The 20,794-nt window shown below is 38.1% G+C and overlaps 1 protein-coding gene across 2 annotated transcripts in view; it reads left to right on the forward strand.

Moving 5' to 3' along the window:
- The window catches only part of c1qtnf12.L (C1q and TNF related 12), a 49,090-nt gene that overhangs the window by 16,666 nt on the left and 11,630 nt on the right, over positions 1-20,794 (forward strand). Inside the window, exons 3-7 of one of the 2 annotated variants that reach the window (XM_041569367.1) lie at positions 9,561-9,680; positions 13,035-13,155; positions 13,493-13,677; positions 14,238-14,346; positions 16,105-16,195. In XM_041569367.1, the coding sequence (XP_041425301.1) occupies positions 9,561-9,680; positions 13,035-13,155; positions 13,493-13,677; positions 14,238-14,346; positions 16,105-16,195 (626 nt within the window). The remainder of the gene's footprint in view (positions 1-9,560; positions 9,681-13,034; positions 13,156-13,492; positions 13,678-14,237; positions 14,347-16,104; positions 16,196-20,794) is intronic. The other variant, XM_041569368.1, reaches the window with a different exon arrangement.

Raw genomic sequence — 20,794 nt, forward strand, 5'->3', positions numbered from 1 at the left:
AGCAGGCGTATAAGGGATGATGGGGAATGAAAATAAGACAAGTGTAACCTCAGCCAGTAACTTGTGGAAATAAGGCAATAATAACATGTATCATAATAAATATTCAGGTAATGCAGAAAAAATAAGGTATGGTGTCCATTTTAACATAAGGTTCATGGTGAGATAGAGTGCTTCAAACAGAAGTAAATATGGACAAATGGAATGTAATTCTGAACCAGCAGTTGTCTCCATATCTGCACAACCTCTGGATCTACATTAAGCTAAGTATATAAAGTAGAATGTATCGATCAATTATATATTATACAACAACCAATGCATACTCTAGTTCATAGATCTCATTTTTTCAAATGGAGAAAACAAGATTATGTTATGCTAAATGCTTTGCACAAAATGAATGCTCAGCAACAATTCTGCAATTTGCTATGGGACTTTTGACCTCTAGGGCAGAATTTTACTAAAGTTCGTGGATGAAATTTCAGTTTGTAGCAGTATTGCAGCCCTCTCTGATACTAATAAAAATAATGATACAGGCTAGGACCTGGCTAGGTTCACCATATTATCTGGATTTGAATTACCCACCTTCGGGAAAATGCCTCATCTCTGGCAAAACTATATGAAAAGCCCCTGACAGTGCAGGTTCAGACAGATTTTTGCCTGAAATCACCATTATGTATAGAAATCTTGCACGCTGTATCCCAATTCCATACGGTATCTTACTGTATAAAACTATATACAGTACAAGCCAAACTGGACTGTGCCAACTTAAGGTGGCCATACACGGGCCGATAAAAGCTGCCGACAGACTGTGTCGGCAGCTTATTGGCCCGTGTATGGGGGCCCCCGACGGGCTTCCCCGATCGAGATCTGGCCGAAAGTCGGCCAGATCTCGATCGGATGGGACAGAAAATCCCGTCGGATCGCGGCCGCATCTGTTCGTTGATGCGCTCCCGCGATCCGACCGCCCGTTTACCGAATGCTAGGATCCGATCGTTGGGCCCTAGGGCCCACGATTGGATCTGCCCGATATTGCCCACCTCAAGGTGGGCATATCGGAGGGAGATCCGCTCATTTGGCGACATCGCCAAACGAGCGGATCTATCCATGTATGGCCACCTTTACACATTCATGTCAGAATTAAATATATATGGAGAAAATGGAGAAAATCAAAAACGGATGTAAAAACAGACACTCCAGTTAAAAAAATACATAAGAAATAGTAAATAAATAGTGAGTAGTTAAACATACTATGGTATCTATGGTTACATAGATGCTATGATTACAAAAATACTCCAAATGAATCTGGTTTGTAGATTTCCATTCTAGCCAACAACAAGCTGCACATGCTCAATATAAGAGGCAGGAAAATGTCTATGGAAAAACCCTTGTATGTGTCATGAGCCTAAATATTCCCCCTGTACATGAGAACCACCACACCCTTGTGAAATCTTTGCCTTTTTATTTATAATACATTGTATAAGAGTCCAATGTTTCGGTCCACATTAGGACCTGTCTCAAGGATCCCTGACAAAGGTCCTAATGTGGACCAAAACGTTGGACTCTTACACAATGTATTATAATTAAAAAGGCAAAGATTTTACAAGGGTGTGGTGGTTCGAAGATTCGTGTATATATACAATATGATATATACAATTATATTTATGTATAGTCTAGCCTAGAAGATTACACCAGCAAATAGATTAAGCTTTAGTGTCCCTGCAAAGCACAGTCCCAAGCTGCTATGTATTTAACTGCAGGTTTAATGTGAAAGAATTCTGGCACTAGCACAGCACCTGAATTGGCAGCGTTGCCTCTGTGTCTTGACGTAATCCTGCCAAAACAAAGAAAAGCCCAGCCAGCCAAACTCTGACTGCTTGTGCATGCCGTAGTAATTAAATAATCACTGCACTATGGGTCTCATTCCAGCAGTCATTCAGGATTCACTGCAGCAAATAGGTGCAGAGTGAATTGTTGTTTAGCCCAGTAAATATGGATTTAAAGGGGTGGTTCACCTTTAAGTAAACTTTTAGTATGTAATAAAAATGGCCAATTCTAAGCAACTTTTCCATTGGTTTTCGTTATTTATTTTTTATAGATTTATAGTTATTTGCCTTTTTCTTCTGACTCTTTCCAGCTTTCAAATGGGCGTTGTTGACCCCATCTAAAACCCAAACGCTCTGTAAGGCTACAAATGTATTGTTATTGCTACTTTTTATTACTCATCTTTCTATTCAGGCCTCTCCTATTCATATTCCATTATCTTATTCAAATCAGTGCATGGTTGCTAGGGTAATTTGGACCCTAGCTACCAGATGTTTATAATGCAAATTGAAGATCTGCTGAATAAAAAGCTAAATAACTCAAAAACCTTAATTAATAAAAAATGAAAATCAATTGCAAATTGTATCAGAATATCACTCTCTACATCAGGGGTCCCCAACCTTTTTTTACTCGTGAGCCACATTCAAATGTAAAAAGAGATGGAGAGCAACACAAGCATAAAATAGTCCCTTGGGGTGCCAAATAAGGGCTGTGATTGGCCATTTGGTTGCCCCTATGTGGACTGGAAGCCTACAAGAGGCTCTGCTTGGTACTATACTTAATTTTTATTTAATTAAAACTTGCTTCCAAGCCTGGAATTCAAAAATAAGCATCTGCTCTGAGGACACAGAGAGCAACATTCAAGGGGTTGGAGAGCAACATGTTGCTCGCGAGCTACTGGTTGGGAATCACTGCTCTACATCATACTAAAAGTTAACTCAAAGGTGAACCAGTCCTTTAAGGACTCTGTGCTGTATATTGTATTCCCAGATTATAGTTCTCTTGCTGCATTAAAAGAGCTGGCAGGCCTGTGTTATAGAGGCTGCTCATTACTGTATTATAATTTATGTTTTCGCTACAATAAAGCCACAAGGGAATTTATAGCTGTGTGTCGCAAAAGGGTCAATCAATAACATAAGGGGCAGTGGGTGTATTTATAAAAGGACCCATTTTCATACCTCCCAACATTTTGGAAACAGAAAGAGGGACAAAAAGATTTACAGTACGGAGCACGGCAATTTTTTGGACCACACCCATTTTGTTGCCACGCCCCCTAATTACCATGTTCATTTTACAAAATTTAGCAGGTTATGAAAGTTTGAACACATTTCTGTGGTTATTACAGTTTTGCTAATGAAGGTGAATTGTCCTTTAAGATGCAAGTCACAGTTTCCCGAAGAGACCTGATTAAATTGTTACAATTGTTTTTTTGCTTATCGTAAATTGTTACAAATGTATCTAAGGGCACCTATCACATATTCTGGGCTCTCTGCCAAAGCCAATTAAGTTTTAGAAACTTTGTATCTTTTTCTGGCTGATCAGTGCAGGAGATCAAAGAGTCTGGACATTTACATTTCAGTAACAATCTGGGACTGCTGAGCTGTCAAAATCGGGAATGTCCCACTAAAAACGGACAGTATGGAGATATGCATTGTGAAAATGGGCAACTGAGTGGCTGACACTGGTAAAGTGGACAGCACAATGGACCTCTTATGCCCATAGTAACTGAACCCCTTTTTATTGTAATTACAGCTCAATACAGTAAAAAAATAAATATTCCACTCCCTGTATACCTACATGAGCTGTCTTCTGCCCTGAAAGTAAGAAGCAGCTACAGCACCATTAATTAAAAGCTAATTAAATCCTATGCTTAACTTTATCTTAAATCCACGGTAAGGCAGAAACTAGCTCTAACCTGTTTCAGAGCAATAAAAAAATAGGATATTAATTAACATTCCTCTCTAAATATCTCTTTCTAATCCAGCACTTCCCAAGAACTTTTAATGAATCAAGGGCTCAGGGAAATTTAAGAAAAAAAAATATTTAGGATTTTTCTCTTTCTGTTTTTGTCTTAGACACAATGGACTTGACTGTTCATTAAAAGATCAGTAAGATTAATGTACAAGTTGATTTTCTGTACAAATGGAGTGGGGCATAACAAGCCTGGGTGGTGTTTTCCCTTTCACTCTTTTTTTCCTTTAGCAGTATACAGTGTTGGGGAATATTTGAACATAATATAGTAAATCCCCTGTGAAAAGTAACAAGTTCAGTGATACATACTGTCATGGGACTCATGGTGTGAGGTCGTGGGAATAGGGCAACATACAGAATCCATAACCATGTAACCCTGTCGCCACCAGTAGGGAAACTCCCCTCTTAGTCTTGAAGGTTACAGGGAACCCTAATCCCATGAAAGGCCTTCCCTTAGGTCAGAAAAGTCAGTTTTGTAACCATATCTGCAGCATACAAGTGGGAATATTTAATAAGAACTTTAAAAAAGTAATCACGGATGAATAATTAATCTTATCAGTTAGGATTAAAAAAGATATCCAGCCATCAGAAGGTGCATTATAATTTATATGTATGTATGGATAGATATCGGTTGCCCAATTAAATGTTATTGGGCCCCACAGCAAATTAGTTTTAGGGCCCCCAACATATCCAGAGGTTGTCCTTTTTGACAATATATGTTGAAATTGTTCATTAATAGGGTCTCATGGGACCCCCCTGCAGTTACGGGGCGTGCTTCCTCTGTAGTTACACCTGTGATAGATATATTCCTAAAAATATTCCTGTTGGACATGTCCCTATTAGTGATGTGCATGCCAGCCCAATACCCGTGGGCTCAGGCTGACTTTCACATACAATTTGTGGGTAGAGGGCGTGTTTAGGGTGAACAGAAGAAAAGCTCGTCCCGAACACACCCCTGACCTGGTGTGGCAGTTGGCCCAAACCCGCGACTTTATTCTGCCGGCTTTCGACTCCGGCTGCCTAATTTATAGGTGCAGACCTGCCCCATCACGCAGATCTATAAATGCTGACCTGTTTTGGGATTGGGCTGGCTAGGGTTGAATTTTTGACGATCCGCACATCACTAGTCCATATGTCCCTAATATAGTCATTCCAACTTGTTTAGTATTCTGCATCTGTCTATGCCATTTATTTGGCACCGGGGGGGAAAGATACAGAACATCTAAAAAAGGGAACTTGCTTACTGTTCTTCAAATGTAAGCCTTAAGTAAGCCACTGTACAGTCTTGTTTTGGTTCAGAATATTGCTGGGGATGAAGAAAATAAATTCTCGTGTTAGTAGTTGTAACAAATGCCTTACCACTAATATCTTGATAAGAGGAAGCAGTTTTGTGCCTTTCAGGGCTCAGGAATTTCAGTTTAGATAGAAACAGCCTGGGGCTGAGAGTTAGGCAAATACTTATTCCAGTCTCTTTATGCTTTATGTTTTGCTGAGTTTATCAATCAAACCTTCTGTTAGAGATTCATCTTAATCACAGATTTATATCCAAGGCAACCTAGCTAGCAGGAAAAAGATTTTTTGGCACATCCTCTACTTTTTTTAAAGTGAAAGATTCAGAAGCAATGGATTCTAAACAGCATATTCTTGTGGTTGTTAGAGGGTGTTTATAATTGAATGATGGACACTCCTGTTGCCATTGGCAAGCCAGTCCAGGGAACCATCTACCATTATGTTCTAATGTAAAAGTATATAATACACAAAAGCCATGAATATCCTGTAAATTATATCCTTATAAATGGTGAGTTCTGATGTCATCAGTTATAAACGGTGAGTTCTAATGTCATTTCTGTCACATGACAGAATGTATTATAATAAATAAAGTACCCCCAGTTGCAAAATATGAGGATATTAGAAGTTACCTCGGAGTTCCATGACCTGTATAAAAACACTTGGCCTTCGGCCTCGTGTTTTTATATGGTCATGAAACTCCTCGGTAACTTATAATATTCATATATTTTACAAGAGGGGGTACTTTATTCACTATATAATCACCATGCTCCTAAACAGTGCCAAAGTCACGTATTGCCTGCAGAAGCACGCAGAACAGAGGAAAAAAGTAGGTGCTTGACTTTATTCAATGTGAAGTGTTTGTGCTTATTCAGTGAGAGGTGTTTGTCCTTATTCAGTGCAAGTGAAGAGAACCCACCCACATGTCGTTTTTCTACAGGATTACATGCCATGCTTTCAGAAAATAAGAATACAGATCTCACCATCTCAAAATGTGAGAAATATAATATATCTCATTCCTTTACATGTCACACTTCAGTTGCAGAGTGTTGCTTTCTAGTGTCTTGTCTCAAGTCATCTGAAGTGAACATTTGACAGAGGAAAAAATCTTTAGCGAGCTGACTTAAGCTCCCCATTGTTGCTGCTGTTTTTGTGTCTTGAAACAAATGTAAAAGAAATCATTTTTTTGCTTCCTTATTATTAAAAATAAAATAGACTTTTACAAGCCCAGAAGTCTTGCCCAATAACCATTATTTTCGCTGCTGTATTTTATTGCATCCTGTTTGAAGTGTGGCTGGCAGGTTCTATAACACACCCTGATTTCACTAATGGGGAAAGCACACATGTGCAGTAGCAACGTCTTGCTATCCTCATAGAGCATTAAAGGTCATGGGTATAAAAATTTTCATTTTTATTTAACAGAATAACTGTGTATCCTTTGATATAACCGTACTTTGCTTTGTCTGCTAAATATTAATATTCCATGGGTTTTTTTTTCATACTACTGGAATAGTTATAGTCTTTATTTGACAGAGATTACTTTGAAGAGAAATAGAAAAAAAATTGTAATTTTTTTTCAAAAGAAAAGCCAGGCTTCCATGTAGTTGTAGAAACTTTGGATGAAGCAGAGCACACTCAAATAGCTTACCAGAGAACGCCTGGTGCACAGGGTGGAGGTACGGCAGTCCCCAATATATATTTGAACGAAAAAAACTCTGGCACTCAAGGCAAGTGAAATGCAGGGTTCCCCCTTGCTTTTATTTCTTGTGCAGACGTGCGACGTTTCGGGGTTACCCCCTTTATCAAGCATCAATGCTTGATAAAGGGGGTAACCCCGAAACGTCGCACGTCTGCACAAGAAATAAAAGCAAGGGGGAACCCTGCATTTCACTTGCCTTGAGTGCCAGAGTTTTTTTCCATGTAGTTGTGGCACCCCCACACCCGTTCCTTTAAATGGTGGAACAATGCCTTTGGAAATGGGTGTGGGTCTGGGCAGTTTCTCTCTCTTAAAAGCCGCAAGCGGGGGAGGATTAATCTCATGGAACCAATGCTGGGGTCTAGGTTATCTCTCCCTTTTGAAAGCTAATGGTGGGGGAGGACTAAGCCCTATGATGAAAACCAATGCCCAGGTCGGGAGACCTTTATTTCAGGGATTGCTCTTATGCTGGGAGGCTTTAGCATTTGATATTATGACCCAAGGTAAATAGTTAGGGACCTCCATATGGGTTTTACCTTGACGTGGTATGGTGGCTTATCAATCTTATGATCATAATTCTGTAACTAAAAAACCCCTGTCTTTGTAAATACATGCATCTGCATAGATTACTTATATGACAGGGGACCAGGGAATGTGCATTGATCAGTTTCTCTTCTTTTTCTCTATGTCTGTAGTTAATTTGGCCAGATCAGTAGCACTTCGATTGTATTTTAGTACATTTTTATTAAGCCACAGAGTGCTCCCACAACCTTTCCTTTTTGCATTTTGTATTGTAGCAGATTTATTCTAGCAGCTATGCACATACCATACCACCTCAAGGTAAAACCCATATGGCGGTCCTTAACTATTTACCTCTGGTCATAATATCAAATGCTAAAGCCTCCCGGCATAAGAGCATTACCTGAAATAAAGGTCTTCCGACCTGAACATTGGTTTCAATCCAAGAGCTTAGTCCTCCCCTGCCATTAGCTTTCAAAGGGGAGAGATAACCTAGACCCCAGCATTGGTTCCATGAGATTAATCCTACCCCACTTGTGGCGGAAACTGCCGAGACCAACCACCAATTTCCAAAGGCATTGTTCCACCATTTAAAGGTGTGGGGGTGATACAACCACATGGAAGCCTGGCCTTTCTTTTGAAAAAGAACCTTTCCATGTGCAGTTACTAAAATGCCACTTTAAATTTTCCACATATGGTCACATGGGGTCATGTGCAAAAGAGTTTTACTTCTAAGCAAGGTAAGGGTAACATTTGACAACTGATGACTTTTTAGTGTCTTAGCTTAATGACATTAGATTTCTCACATTTTGTTTCTCTGAATCTGCTGGGATAGCTTTGTGCAATGTAATCAATTACTTCACCCCCAAACTCCTACACTGATTAAAACCATGGCATTTGACCTCACATGGTTTAATATGATTTGACATGGGCAGTGTTTTTTCAATTGCGCTCGCTTGCAAATCTGAAGGGTCTTTTTGCTTCTAATACATGGCACTAGTTGGTGTTGCTGCTTTGTAGTGATGCCAGCCTCCTCTCCTTCTGCAGTGAAATGAAAATCTAGAAGATTTTCTTTTGTATTTCCAAGACCGATCTTGACATTGGAACTGTTCTGTTTTTAGCTTTTCTTTGGGGAAATGTAAAATTTTAAACAGGAGCATATACTCATAGTCTAAATTATAATGCTGGTGATGGACGAGGCACTAAAAACTCCTGAGCCACTAGAGAAGCCCATTGTAATCCCACAAGTATTGTTACAGTAAATACAAAAGAATTTATATGAAATTTTGGCACATGCAATCTTTAAGGAACCCCACACAAGCTTTTGGAATGAAGAAAAACGTTGTTACTAAAAGCTGCCATTGCTGTTTCTACAGTAATAGTCAATTAGCATGCTTGGTTGTGCTGAAATTTATGGTTTAATCCAGCATAACTATCTCCTGCTGTTCTAGGATGTCCAACTTGTGGCCTTCCAGTTGTAGCTGAAATGTAAGATTTGGTAAGGCATAAAAACTGTGACAAAACAAAAACTAAAGGGTTACAGGTTCCCTGTCAACTAAGCATCACTTACATGGACACTTGGAACTCTTTAGCTTCCAGCTTCTGTAAAATCCCCTGTCTTTGTTCAGTTTAGTTCATTTCCCTAGCAGTTTTCTTGAATAACATCAGCGTGTCCAAAAGCTGGCTCATTAATTTAGTCATTGCCGCAGACACATCATCTATTCTACAACCATAGATAGCTTTTTTGTTTCTCTCCGTCTCCCTCCTTGGCAGGGCTGAGGTGTCACATAATGTAAAAGAGGCAAATTAGACAGACATGCATATTTTCAGATGCTGAAGTCAGGTGGAATCGGAGCCCATTAATTAAAACTGGAAGAATGGAAGGCCTGGAGTCGTTAAAAATGAGTAATTTTCTTGAAAAATAAAAAATATTGAGATGAATATCTGTATATACTCCACCAGTTGGGCAACGTAAACCTGCTCATTCTGCATTTCTAAATTATTACCTTCCTTTTAATGCTTTCCCTCATCAAAAGTTGTCCAACTTTTGCCTGGGTGGTCTGTATTTCTTTAGACATGTGTGCTGGCTGTCTAAAGCCTATAAAATGATGTAATACAATGAAATCTATCCTGTTGTGAGCCAGGGTCTGTGCTTGACAGAGGCCAATATGAGCTCCATCAGAGGGGTAGGCCACCAGCTAGACAGACATCTTATTTAAATGGAATGTTAAAAACATATTGTGTTCTTTTGCTTTTCTTTATCTCACAGTTTTCTGAAACTCCAGATCCTGGACTACCAGATGCTTACACAACCTGGTTGGGGTTTGTTAGCCGAACTGATGATGGGGCAAACTCTAAAAAGAAATGTAAGGGGAAGGACAAGAAACTAGTAAGTTCCAAGGGGGTTAAATTATATTTATTGTGATAAATGCACAATAAGGTCACCTAGAATAGTGTTTGTATTATAGTGTATTCAAAGCAGGAGACCAAGGTAAGCAGTGAAAATTGTTATTATAGGGAAGGTACTCTAGAAGTTAATTATCAGGATCTAGAAAACTGTCATTCTCATACAAACATGGTTTACTATAAACCTACCCTATAAACAGTATTTTAAGCAGCAACAACCAGTAGCTTGAAAGAATATAACAAGAGAAAAAAACATACATTTTAACTAAACGAATAAAGAAGAATTGTACTTATATACAGGACAATTACTTTTATATGACAATTACAGTATGTATTAGATAAATATCCTTAAAAAATGCAGATGCATCATTTGCACCCCAGTAATACAATCTTTTAAAAGTAAATATAAAGTTTCAAATAAGCAAGAAATTAACAGACAATTCACCAATTGTAAATATCAGATCTTTTGGGAAGGCTTAACACCCATTAAAAAAGAATCTTAGAATATATACTGGATACTGATAAGAAAGATCCAGCTTCAAACGTCTCTAAAGGTCCCCATAGACGCAAAGATTATTCTTTGCCGAATGACTGATTTTAGCGAAATCCGACCAATCCGTCAAATTATCGTGAAGTTAAACTGGCCATAGATTTAAAGATCTTTAAAAGATCTTTTCTTTATCGTGAGACCATGCTTATCTCGAAACGATCGATCGTTTAAATGTACAATGTGTCCATCAACTTAAAAGACAATTTCAGGAGATATTGCCAGCAAAACTGAAGGGTAGCTGCCTGCTTGGCCCTGCAAACATAATTCGATTGCACTGGGACCGATAAATATTTTTTAACCTGGCCGACCATGACCATTTTCTGACAGACAAAAAATCGTAAAATCTAAAATTGTTCGAATCCCACTAAATTCACTAAAATTTTTTGCGTCTATGGGGACCTTTAGTGGGATTCGAACGATCGTACATCTTACAATTTTTCGTCCGACATCTGTCAAAAAATTGATCGGCCAGGTTAAAAAATCTTTATCGTTCCCAGTGCAATCTATCTATGTTTGCAGGCAGCTACCCTGAAATGGTCTTTTTAGTTGATGGACACGTACATTTAAACAATCATTTCGAGATAATTGTGGTCTCACAATAAAGAAAAGATCTTTTAAAGATCTTTACATCTATGGCCAGCTTAAGGCAGGGGCGTGACTACAGAGGAAGCAGACCCTGCAGGGGGGACCAGGAGGTATAGGGGGCCCAATGAAGCCCAAATAAAGAGCAATTTCAACATCTATTGGTAAAACATGACAACCTATGTTTAGGGGCCCTAAAATTAATTCGCTGTGGGGCCCAGTATTATCTAGATATGTCACTGCTGTAAGCATTTCACAGAATGCAATAATAATAACTCTACAAACGTATATGTAATAGGTATTGATAAGGTACAGTATAAGATGTGGCCATGGTACCTCTGTGCTTTTGAAATTGTAAACAAAAAGGATGCAAATAAATTAAAGTCACTACTAGACTGTTGTCAGTGGTTTTCCATGTATGTAATGGTACTATTTTTTCAGTTTTTTTTATATATTTACATTACATATTTAATATTAATGTACTTTATTTCTGTATTTTCTCTGGGGTTCTTTATTGGTTGCTATATTCTTTCAATTTATTGGTTGTTGCCCTTGTAAAGTGTGAGAATATTAGATGTAACATATTAGATGTAACAGGCAAGTGATTCTGATGTGATTTTGTGTCAGTAGTAGGAACATCTGCTTTTGGGTTTATTATATTAAGTCTAAGTAGAAGCAAAATGCTTAAAGCCAGTTTATGTAAGAAAATGGCATTCATATTTTAAACTCTGTATTTTAATTTCCAGTGTGCAGAGCTGAACATCTCAAATTATCTATTGATGTTTGCATTTGAATCACTGCTCCTGTCTAGATGTCCTCACAGCCATAGGGCAATCCATAAGTGCCGTCACAGGAGCACCCGAGGACTTTTTTGAGATAAAATTAAAATACTACAACTGGTATATATGAACTGGTATATTGATATTAAAGGAATTTTCTTAACTATACCTTTGGTTGATGAAATCAATAGGTTGCTTTATAAACAATTTTAATGAACACGAAAAAACAATGGAATTTAAATGACCTTAAAACCTCTTCAGTTATGCTCAAATTCCTAACCATGGACAGAAGGATGTGCAGAAATAAAATATAATGTTCAGTTATGCTTATAATTCCCCTTGACTTATCAAGCCCCATCCCTGTTTCAAGCAAACCCTTCTCCCTTCTAGTCTTCTTCTAGCCCCTTTCTATGACTTTGGACTGTCTAGCCTAAATATAAAGAGATGCTTAAATTGAACCTGCAATGTGCTTGCGTTTCCTATAAAACTATGCATAAAACTCTCTTCACTTCACTCATCATTGATATTGGCATTGCTATCAAATATTTTATAAAATATTATTGATATTATCTTGTTTCTCAGTGCATCTCTGCCTATTTGCACATATGCAAATATCCCCTGAGTGCCACAGTCTACTCAGAGGGTTTGCATTTGCCAGCCACTAATTTGTTTGGCACATATGGTGACAATTTCATATAGGGAGCATTTAAAGGAATTGTTCAGTGTAAAAATAAAAACTGGGTAAAAAGGTAGACTGTGCAAAATAAAAAAATGCTTATAATATAGTTAGTTAGCCAAAAATATAAGATATAAGGCTGGAGTGGCTGGATTTATAACATAACATAACAGTAACTATATTAGAAACGCTTTTTTTAATCTATTTACCCAGTTTTTATTTTTACACTGAACTATTCATTTAAATGCAAGTCTCTTCTTGCTCCTGTGTATGCCCCTATTGTTACTCGCTGCAGGAATAAAGTCAGAGAGCACGCCGGGTTGGAAGTGTTTAGGAAGAGATTGGTTCCCTTTTAAAATGGCAATGAAATCAATATTAAGAAAACAATTTGTGATTATTCTGCTTATTTGTTTTTTACATTTTCACTGACACGCCATGACTATGTCCCTTTTTGTCCAGCCACCTCAACAATCCACCTCAAATCCAGTCCTCTTTAAGGTCTGCAAACTGTAACTGTCCAAAGCAATTACCAGAAAATGAAGGGAATTGATTAGCAAAATGGGCTTCTCTCTGACCTGGTCCCATAACTTATAACAATTATTGTAGTTTGCTTCTGCTAATGAAAGCAAACATCTGATTGGCTACTGTCAGTTCCGTGCAATCTTCTACGCCACACTAAAAAAATATTAATTGTCTACAACACTGTCCTTTTACATAACTTAAACTCGCCTAATACTTATGTTTTATCAGCGTGGACTGTTTGGACCACCAGGACCTCCAGGACCCCAAGGACCACCTGGTCCTCCAGGAATGCCTGGAGCTGAAGTTACATATGAAGTCTTGCTACAGGATTTCAAACAATTGCTGAAAGGTAATATATGGGCTGTGTAATCACTGTCGCAATGGAATAATAGAAACTGTATTATTTGTACAAGTATTCAAATATTATTAGTCGTGCCATTTGCTGATAAAAAAGGGAAGAAAGACTGATATTTAATTCCAGCCTTCAACAAAACTAGTGTTTATCCTTATATATTTGGTTGGCTTTAAATGAATCTAAGGTAGCCCTGCACTTAAGGCTATTTAGGCATACAATCTATAAAATCATTGTAAAATCTGATCTCCCTCATAGTTAACTCCCTATTTATTCAGCCATATATTCTTGGATTTCCTGTAAGCATAATTCATTAATTGGTATATTCCACCAGAGGCCACAGAGCGCCGCTTGATGTCAGGTGACATCCCAGAGCAAACCAGTGAGATCCCCCCCATTGTGTTACCTGTTGAGGACCTTTCTCCTTATCGACGGGTGGATGAAGCTTTTCATTGCAGACTGAAGGGACACGTTATAGTGGACAAGAAGACTTTGGTGGAACTCCAGAACTTTCAAATGGCAAGAGACCTTTGTTATTTCAGATATAGTGGAAGAATAATTGCAGTTGCCTTTAAAATATGGATGTGCCTGCAAGGCCAGATTCAAAATGGGGCAGAGGGAGCGGAAGCTTCAAGCCCCTTTACAATTAAAGGCATAGAAATCATATGGTAACAGTGGGCTGGTCAAGCACTATTATATAATTTATTTACTTTTGTTCTAATAAAGGGAAATGAGTGTTTTTTATAATTTTGTAGATGTGTGATACTGTAGATACTTGTACATGCTGTATTTATTTTTCTCTACTAAAAACTATCTGCCTAATAGGCCTATTAACATTTTCAGCTATGGGTCTGTGTGGTTTTTGACTCAACTCTATATGCAGTTGGCCAAATTCAAATGAGTATAAAGAAATTAATGGAATTCACCAATCATTTCTGCCATTGGCTGCTGTTTCTTTTGGTTGGTACAGTGGATAAAGTATAATTCCATACGGTAGAGTAAAAAAAAGAAAGAGGTATAAAGCTATATATTTTTGCTTTTAGGTGTAATGTAGTAATTATATCACTTTCTAATTCCAGCCACTGCCAAAAGGGTCTTTTCTGAGAGGATTTGGTCTGAATTTAGCGACAGGACGCTTCACAGCTTCTATTCCTGGGATTTACCAGTTCTCAGCCCATGTTCACATTGGTGAGTTCTATATTTTTCATTTAATATCAGGCATTAAATTGTAGCTGTAGTTCAACAGGAGCTGCAGATTGCAGTCTAAAAATATGTTGATCTTGTAGTTAGTATACATATGAATTAATAATTTTGTTGTGCTTGCGTGGAGTGCTGCCTCTTAAAGAACATTAAATATTAGTACAGTGGTAACTAAATCATCTCAAGGATTAACAATGTTCTGTTGCTGAGCTGTCGTATCTTCATTTAAATATGGCTAATGCTGTCCATTTGTGCCCAGGATCAGTTTGGATGATTTTTCCCATAGTGCCTAGTTGTCAGCTAGGTATGTCAACTCCGAGGTCACTTTATCCTACACTCCTGGGATCTTGTCAAAACTGAAAATGTTGTCTAACAATGCTCTTTGGCTTATGGGAACATGGTATATTGGCAGATGAGAGAAACCACGGTTTCCTATCACTTTCTGTGATATATAATTGGTCCAGACAAACAGATCCATAGCACTTGGTTATCACTCAGCATAGCTAGTTAAACACTATTCTGCTGTCCTCCCAGGCCTCAGGGATAGTCACTTTAACTATAGTGTCATTTCCTTTAACTTGTCTTATATCTACTTAATGAATATTATCTTAACAAGTGACCAGGAAATATACTAATTGTATTGTCTGTTCTACCTGAGTGTATTCATTCTTTGGGAACGTCTCCACAGTTATATAAACAACATCAAGTATGGTCATAAACATTTAGAGTGAATATCTCTTTAATTTGTATATATGCTGTAAGTTCCAGATATCTTCCTTTTGTAAAACTGATGCTGCTCCCTTAAGAACACTTCTCTGTGTCATTACCACTTGTTCCTCTTTTGCTCAATGAATTTAGGCCATCACCACTTTCTTCTGCAAAGTCCAATCTATTTTGTTTTATAGGTTTATATCAAAAGAGTAAATAAGGCCATTATTGCCCACATTTGGTTGAGATGCTGTCCAATTTCAGCCATATTACCTACCTAGGCAGGTGTGGTACTTTGGGGTAAGGGGATGCAGTTTAACTGATAAGTCCATCTACCAATACCCCTTTTTGATGGGAGGATGGGCATCAGCAGATGTCAGCTACAAAGTTAGTTGCCCATCCCTGTTGAATGTAAGTCTCCAATACGATTAATAAAATTGCATTTGAAGGAGATAAAGTAGTAGAATGCGAAATACATATAATGGGAAAAAACTAGAAAATTTGAACTAGTTAAGAAAAAATGTCTTCCTGCCATATCTGCTTCAGTTATTCAGCCTTGAGGAAAACAGTAGAAGAGTAAATTGAAATGACCAGAAGATAACACTAGGGCTCATCTATAAACACTGTGCAATTGAGTACCTGGGCAGTAACCCATAGCAATCAATCCTTGATTAGCTTTTTCAGCCGGCTGCAGATTGAACAATGAAAGCAATAATATGATTAGTTGCCATGGATTACTGCCCAGGTGCATATTTGCCCAGTGTTTATAAATGAACCCTGACAAGTGAAACACCTTCCAAAAAGTGCTTAATTGCATAACAGCAAACTGAGTAAATATAAAAGCAGTTAACAGATTTGCATCTTCTAAATTAGGTTGCACCACACAAATGTCTTCCAAGGGATGTTTCTCCATATTACCATGTGAAACATTTTTCTTATATATTTCCTGTGATGAGTTGTTCAAAAAAATGTTTTTATTATTTAACGTTAATCATCCCCATTTTTCAGAATTTGACTTGTTTACTGGTCCTTTTCTAGATCACAGTGAGATCAAGAGTAAGGCACAGTTGCGTCCGCGTGACAACGTGCGAGTCTTAATATGCATCGAGTCTATGTGCCATCGATATACGTAAGTAATTCTGCACAGGGTTGCTAACTAATGGGAGACTCTTCCTTATCAACTGGTTGCACAGAATTGGATTGACTACAGTCCTCAGTATATGGCTGTCAGTATTTCTTGAGACAATTAATGCCTTTGCAGTGATGGAGTTATGCAGGGGGCCCTACTGTTAGAAAAATGCTTAAATCAAGTACTCCCAGCATAAAAGACTATGTGATCAATCTGCCCTCAACCACAAGGTAATTAGCCTCTGTGGTCCCAGCCTTGGTATGTTGGTTCACATTGTAGCACTCTGGACCTACAGTAGGTCTGATTTCAGCCTAATTCAGTACTAATTGCAAGAAATTTGTACTTATGCAGTTTTTACTCTGGATACCTCTGGAATTCTATCATACTATTAAGGTAGAGGAGTTGTTGTCACAGAATATATTTTACAAAACACTTGCACAATGAACTGTATGAAACATGAAGGGGGTTATTAACGAAACCTCAAATTTATCTGGCTTTTTGGGGGAAAAAATTTTTTGTTGAAAAAAACTTTTTCGAGATTTATTATACCCCCGATGCTGCAAAAAGCCCTAATACAAAAATCTGCCATCAGGGAAAAACTCGTAAAAATCTACCTTTTTGAAGACAAAATTGTATAATTCAGATTTTTGTTTGATTTTTAGAGTTTTTTACAGATCCAATTAAATCCAGTTAATTTATTAATAAATAAGGCAAAAATCAGGCATGGGAGTTTGGTCGAGCTTTTTTATTGGGACAATGAGATAAATTCGGATTTTAATTCGGTTATTTACCCCTTAGTGTTATTGCTTTATTAAAGGTAATAACTTATATAAATGCGGCCACAGCAATAGTTGCAAATTTAAATAAAAGATTGACATATACATTGCATAAGGTGGTGTCTCTAATGGGTAGTATTTGTTTCTGATATTCTAGTCTAATATTTGCAGCCAACAGATTGAGTTTTGCATTGGCTTTGCCTGGCATGATGTCCCTTTGCACTGCAATCTTGTATCAAGCTTGTATGAAGGCTATCCTTGACTGATGATTCCATTACCACAGCTTACAATACCTTAGCCAATATTTCTCATGCAGAATCAGCAAGCAGATTAGTCTTTGCCACTATACCTTCTGCCATAATTGTCCCAAATACAGCCCCTATCTCCCCTAGTCACTGAGGTCTCTATTCTTTGTCCTGTACCCAGAATTCCATATCAACACCCAAAATCAGCAAGTTGAGCAATATATGTCACTATAGCTCTTGCCCAAAAAGAAGATTACATATTGGTAAATGGGAGAGCCATGCTTTTCTATAGATGGCTCTTGGCGTGATGAGGTGTGGGCGACTTAATTAGCCCAAGAAGCTCCTTTCAACATTTTGTGCATCCGTCTTGGCTCAAATGTTTCCTTTTTAGTGGTAGCTATGGAAGCATATCTTTTTAAGTGATGTAACACCAGGCACTCAGCGAAACACAGGAACTGCCATTCTTCGAGGATCCAGAGCATGAGCTGAAAATATTGTTGTTGGAAATCTACCATTATTGCTTTTTCTACAAAAGTATTTCTACAGAACATTAGGAGCACTTTTATTGAAAAATATAAAGATTTTCTTTGAGAAATGGGTATATTTACTAAAAATATGAACTGAGGTTTACTTAATCCTTCTAGGTAAGGGACTGGTTAAATATGAAGTCAGCCATTCTTACTTTCTTCTCTTCCTTCTATTCACACAGCTAGCACATAACCACTTGGAATAATTATACAAAAGCGAATTTACAGGAAGGTCTGACAAATGAAAAACACAAGTAGAAGCCAAATGTCTTTTCAACATATCAGTGTATTTACCTTCTCCAAATCACCCCCTCAGGTCCTGTCCCTCCTTTTGTGCTTTGGCAGGTATATACCAAGGCAGAATCAGGTTTTGCACTTGTACCGTTACAGCCTCTCTGTCGTCAGCCTGATCTCATGCACTAGAAATGTTCCATTCACATCCTTCTCTGCCCACCAGGCTTGGCACCAGTTATTTTCCCAGCAGAATTTGTTCACTGCATCATTTTCCAGTAAGCTATGTCTTTTTATTGTTCTGAAGGGACAGACTGATACTGTGTCTCAGGAGCTTAGAAATCATAGGCACCTGGAATAGTGCTTAATGCCTTTATGGATCACCAGCTACAAGGCCCAGTAGCTATGTACACAGACATAAACAAAACATGGGGCAATACAATGGACGACACCTACTTAAAGGGATTTTAAACTGATTGAGTATGAAAACCTTTGAACGTTTTTTCTTGCTGAGTGAAACAAGGGAACTCCTGCACCAAGCAGGTGAAGGTCAAAAGTAAAGGCATGGTAAAGTTAAGCAAATATGCTACAATTTGTCATGACAAATTGTCCACCAGAGGCCACTCTTGCCCCTAATTCTATGAACACATTTCAACGATATATACTATGGCTGCTCCTACTCAAAAATGAAAAACAATATGCAGATTAAAAATACATTGGGCACAAAAGCTCCAGCATGGGTTTGTAAGGGAGCAAGCTGGCATCATTGGTGCTCTTCAACCTGTATCTGGAACATTATGACCACTACTGTTGAAAGCTGTTTGTGTCTCTTGGTTTATAGTGTAAGAATGTGGTCCATGGGGAAACTTGTAAATTGAATGATGACATATGCTTTTCACATTTAATTGAATCTGATCCATAATCTCTATCAGTTTTTTTTTTAAATTGGGGGGAAGTAGAGTATTTATCTTTGGGAAATGCATGGAGGAAAGGCAGGAGGTTCTTATAGAATACATAGTAGGGAATAGAGAGACCCATGGATCTATTCCTTCAAAATATTAAAAAGTCTTCATGACATACAGAAGATTGTTGAAAAGTCTGCCAACCCACAAGGCAGAATATCTATTGACAAGTGCAAAAGTTTCCCTACACAGGCATTTAAAGCAAGGAGCAGTCATGGTTCACTAATCTGATGATGAAGAAGATTTATTTCTAACTTTTTAATTTTGTTCCTAATAATAATATCCATCCCAGTCATCACTCTAGCAGTGACAGTGAGGAGCACATGGCAGTAGCAGGGAGAAGCAGAATAGGATGGTAGCATGAGATTTAGGATAGGACAGTATATGGAGAAAATTAAAAGAGGAAAGCACAAGAAGTAAAAGTGTAGGAAAGGTACAAATATATGTTAATGAGTCTACAAATCAGGCAGATAAAATGTTAGTTTGCTCATAAAATTTGCTTCTGCAATAGAAAACAGTCAATAGATTTTGAAATGTTCTAAACATTATCTTTATCTCTGTGCTGGAGGTGAATTTGGGTTAAGCATGAGTGCCACTTTATAAAGGAAATAACAGATTATAAATACAATCAAAAATTACTAAAACACATCTAGGTCTTGATTTTGTTGAAGAGGGTCGTGGCCCAGATTTTGAATAGTTTGAGACATGAATGGTTCATTTACGAAAACACTTGTAACTGTGGGTACTACAAAGTGGACACAATGCAGAGTACTTGCTAATGCATGTCATTAAGATATTTGCGGCCAAACATGCTCCTGTGCTTCATTATGGGTTTAAATTAAGACCAATCTATCACCTCTATCACTGATAAATGGTGAGCAATTGTGCCTACTGATTTGGGGAAACCTGGAGCTACCACCACCCTTGGTCTGGTGGTAGTTCCAGTGTTTCCCACAGCTGGCTACTTCATTTGTAGGCACAATTACATTGATAAATGTGCCACTAGGGTGCTGCTATATGTCTTGCTAGGCATAGCACCATTCTCAAATTAACAGCATGAGAGTTTCAAAGCAGAGAAACAGAAATATTGTCACACAATGGCACAGTACTGTACCTGGGAGCTAAACTCATGTTATAATTAGGGTGCAGTTAAGCTCTTGAAGAATGCAAGAGGGATACTGGATACCTGATTCCCATTTATGATACTATTATGAGTTGTAATGGGTTTGTACTTTTGTTTTTGTAATACGGTTGGAATTTGGCAGAGCGATTGTAATTCAAAATAAAGATAATAATGTTGTGTCTAAATGTGGTGCCATTAGAAATGTATTTAGTGCAGTGATGCTCACAGCAGGATGGAGAGATCTTGGCAGGTAAACAGAACTGTGAGAGAGACCACTGAGCAGTAATGTGCACTCATGTGGCCATCAACACCTCCACATTACTAACTAAGATAAATAAAGCTATGTAAGTAGAAAAGTGAAACCCCTAATCACCAAGTACATCTCTGTGTGTTATTACCAGAGACTATGGGTCTTTACAGCCAAAAAAAATGGGAAATGTGGTAGATTGTCCATTGCGTGGTCTTTGTTCTGCAAACCACCTGTGTCCATGGGCATAAATGTCAGGCAAGGTTGTAACAAAGCCAGAAGCTTTATTTGATTTTCTTCACAACTTTTGTGTTATTAATAGAGATGTCGCGAACTGTTCGCCGGCGAACTTGTTCGCGCGAACATCGGGTGTTCGCGCTCGCCGGAAGTTCGCGAACGTCGCGCGACGTTCGCCATTTTGGGTTCGCCATTGTTGGCGCTTTTTTTTGCCCTCTCACCCCAGACCAGCAGGTACATGGCAGCCAATC

This window comes from Xenopus laevis, chromosome 7L, assembly GCF_017654675.1.
Source record: "Xenopus laevis strain J_2021 chromosome 7L, Xenopus_laevis_v10.1, whole genome shotgun sequence".
Taxonomy (NCBI): Eukaryota; Metazoa; Chordata; class Amphibia; order Anura; family Pipidae; genus Xenopus; species Xenopus laevis.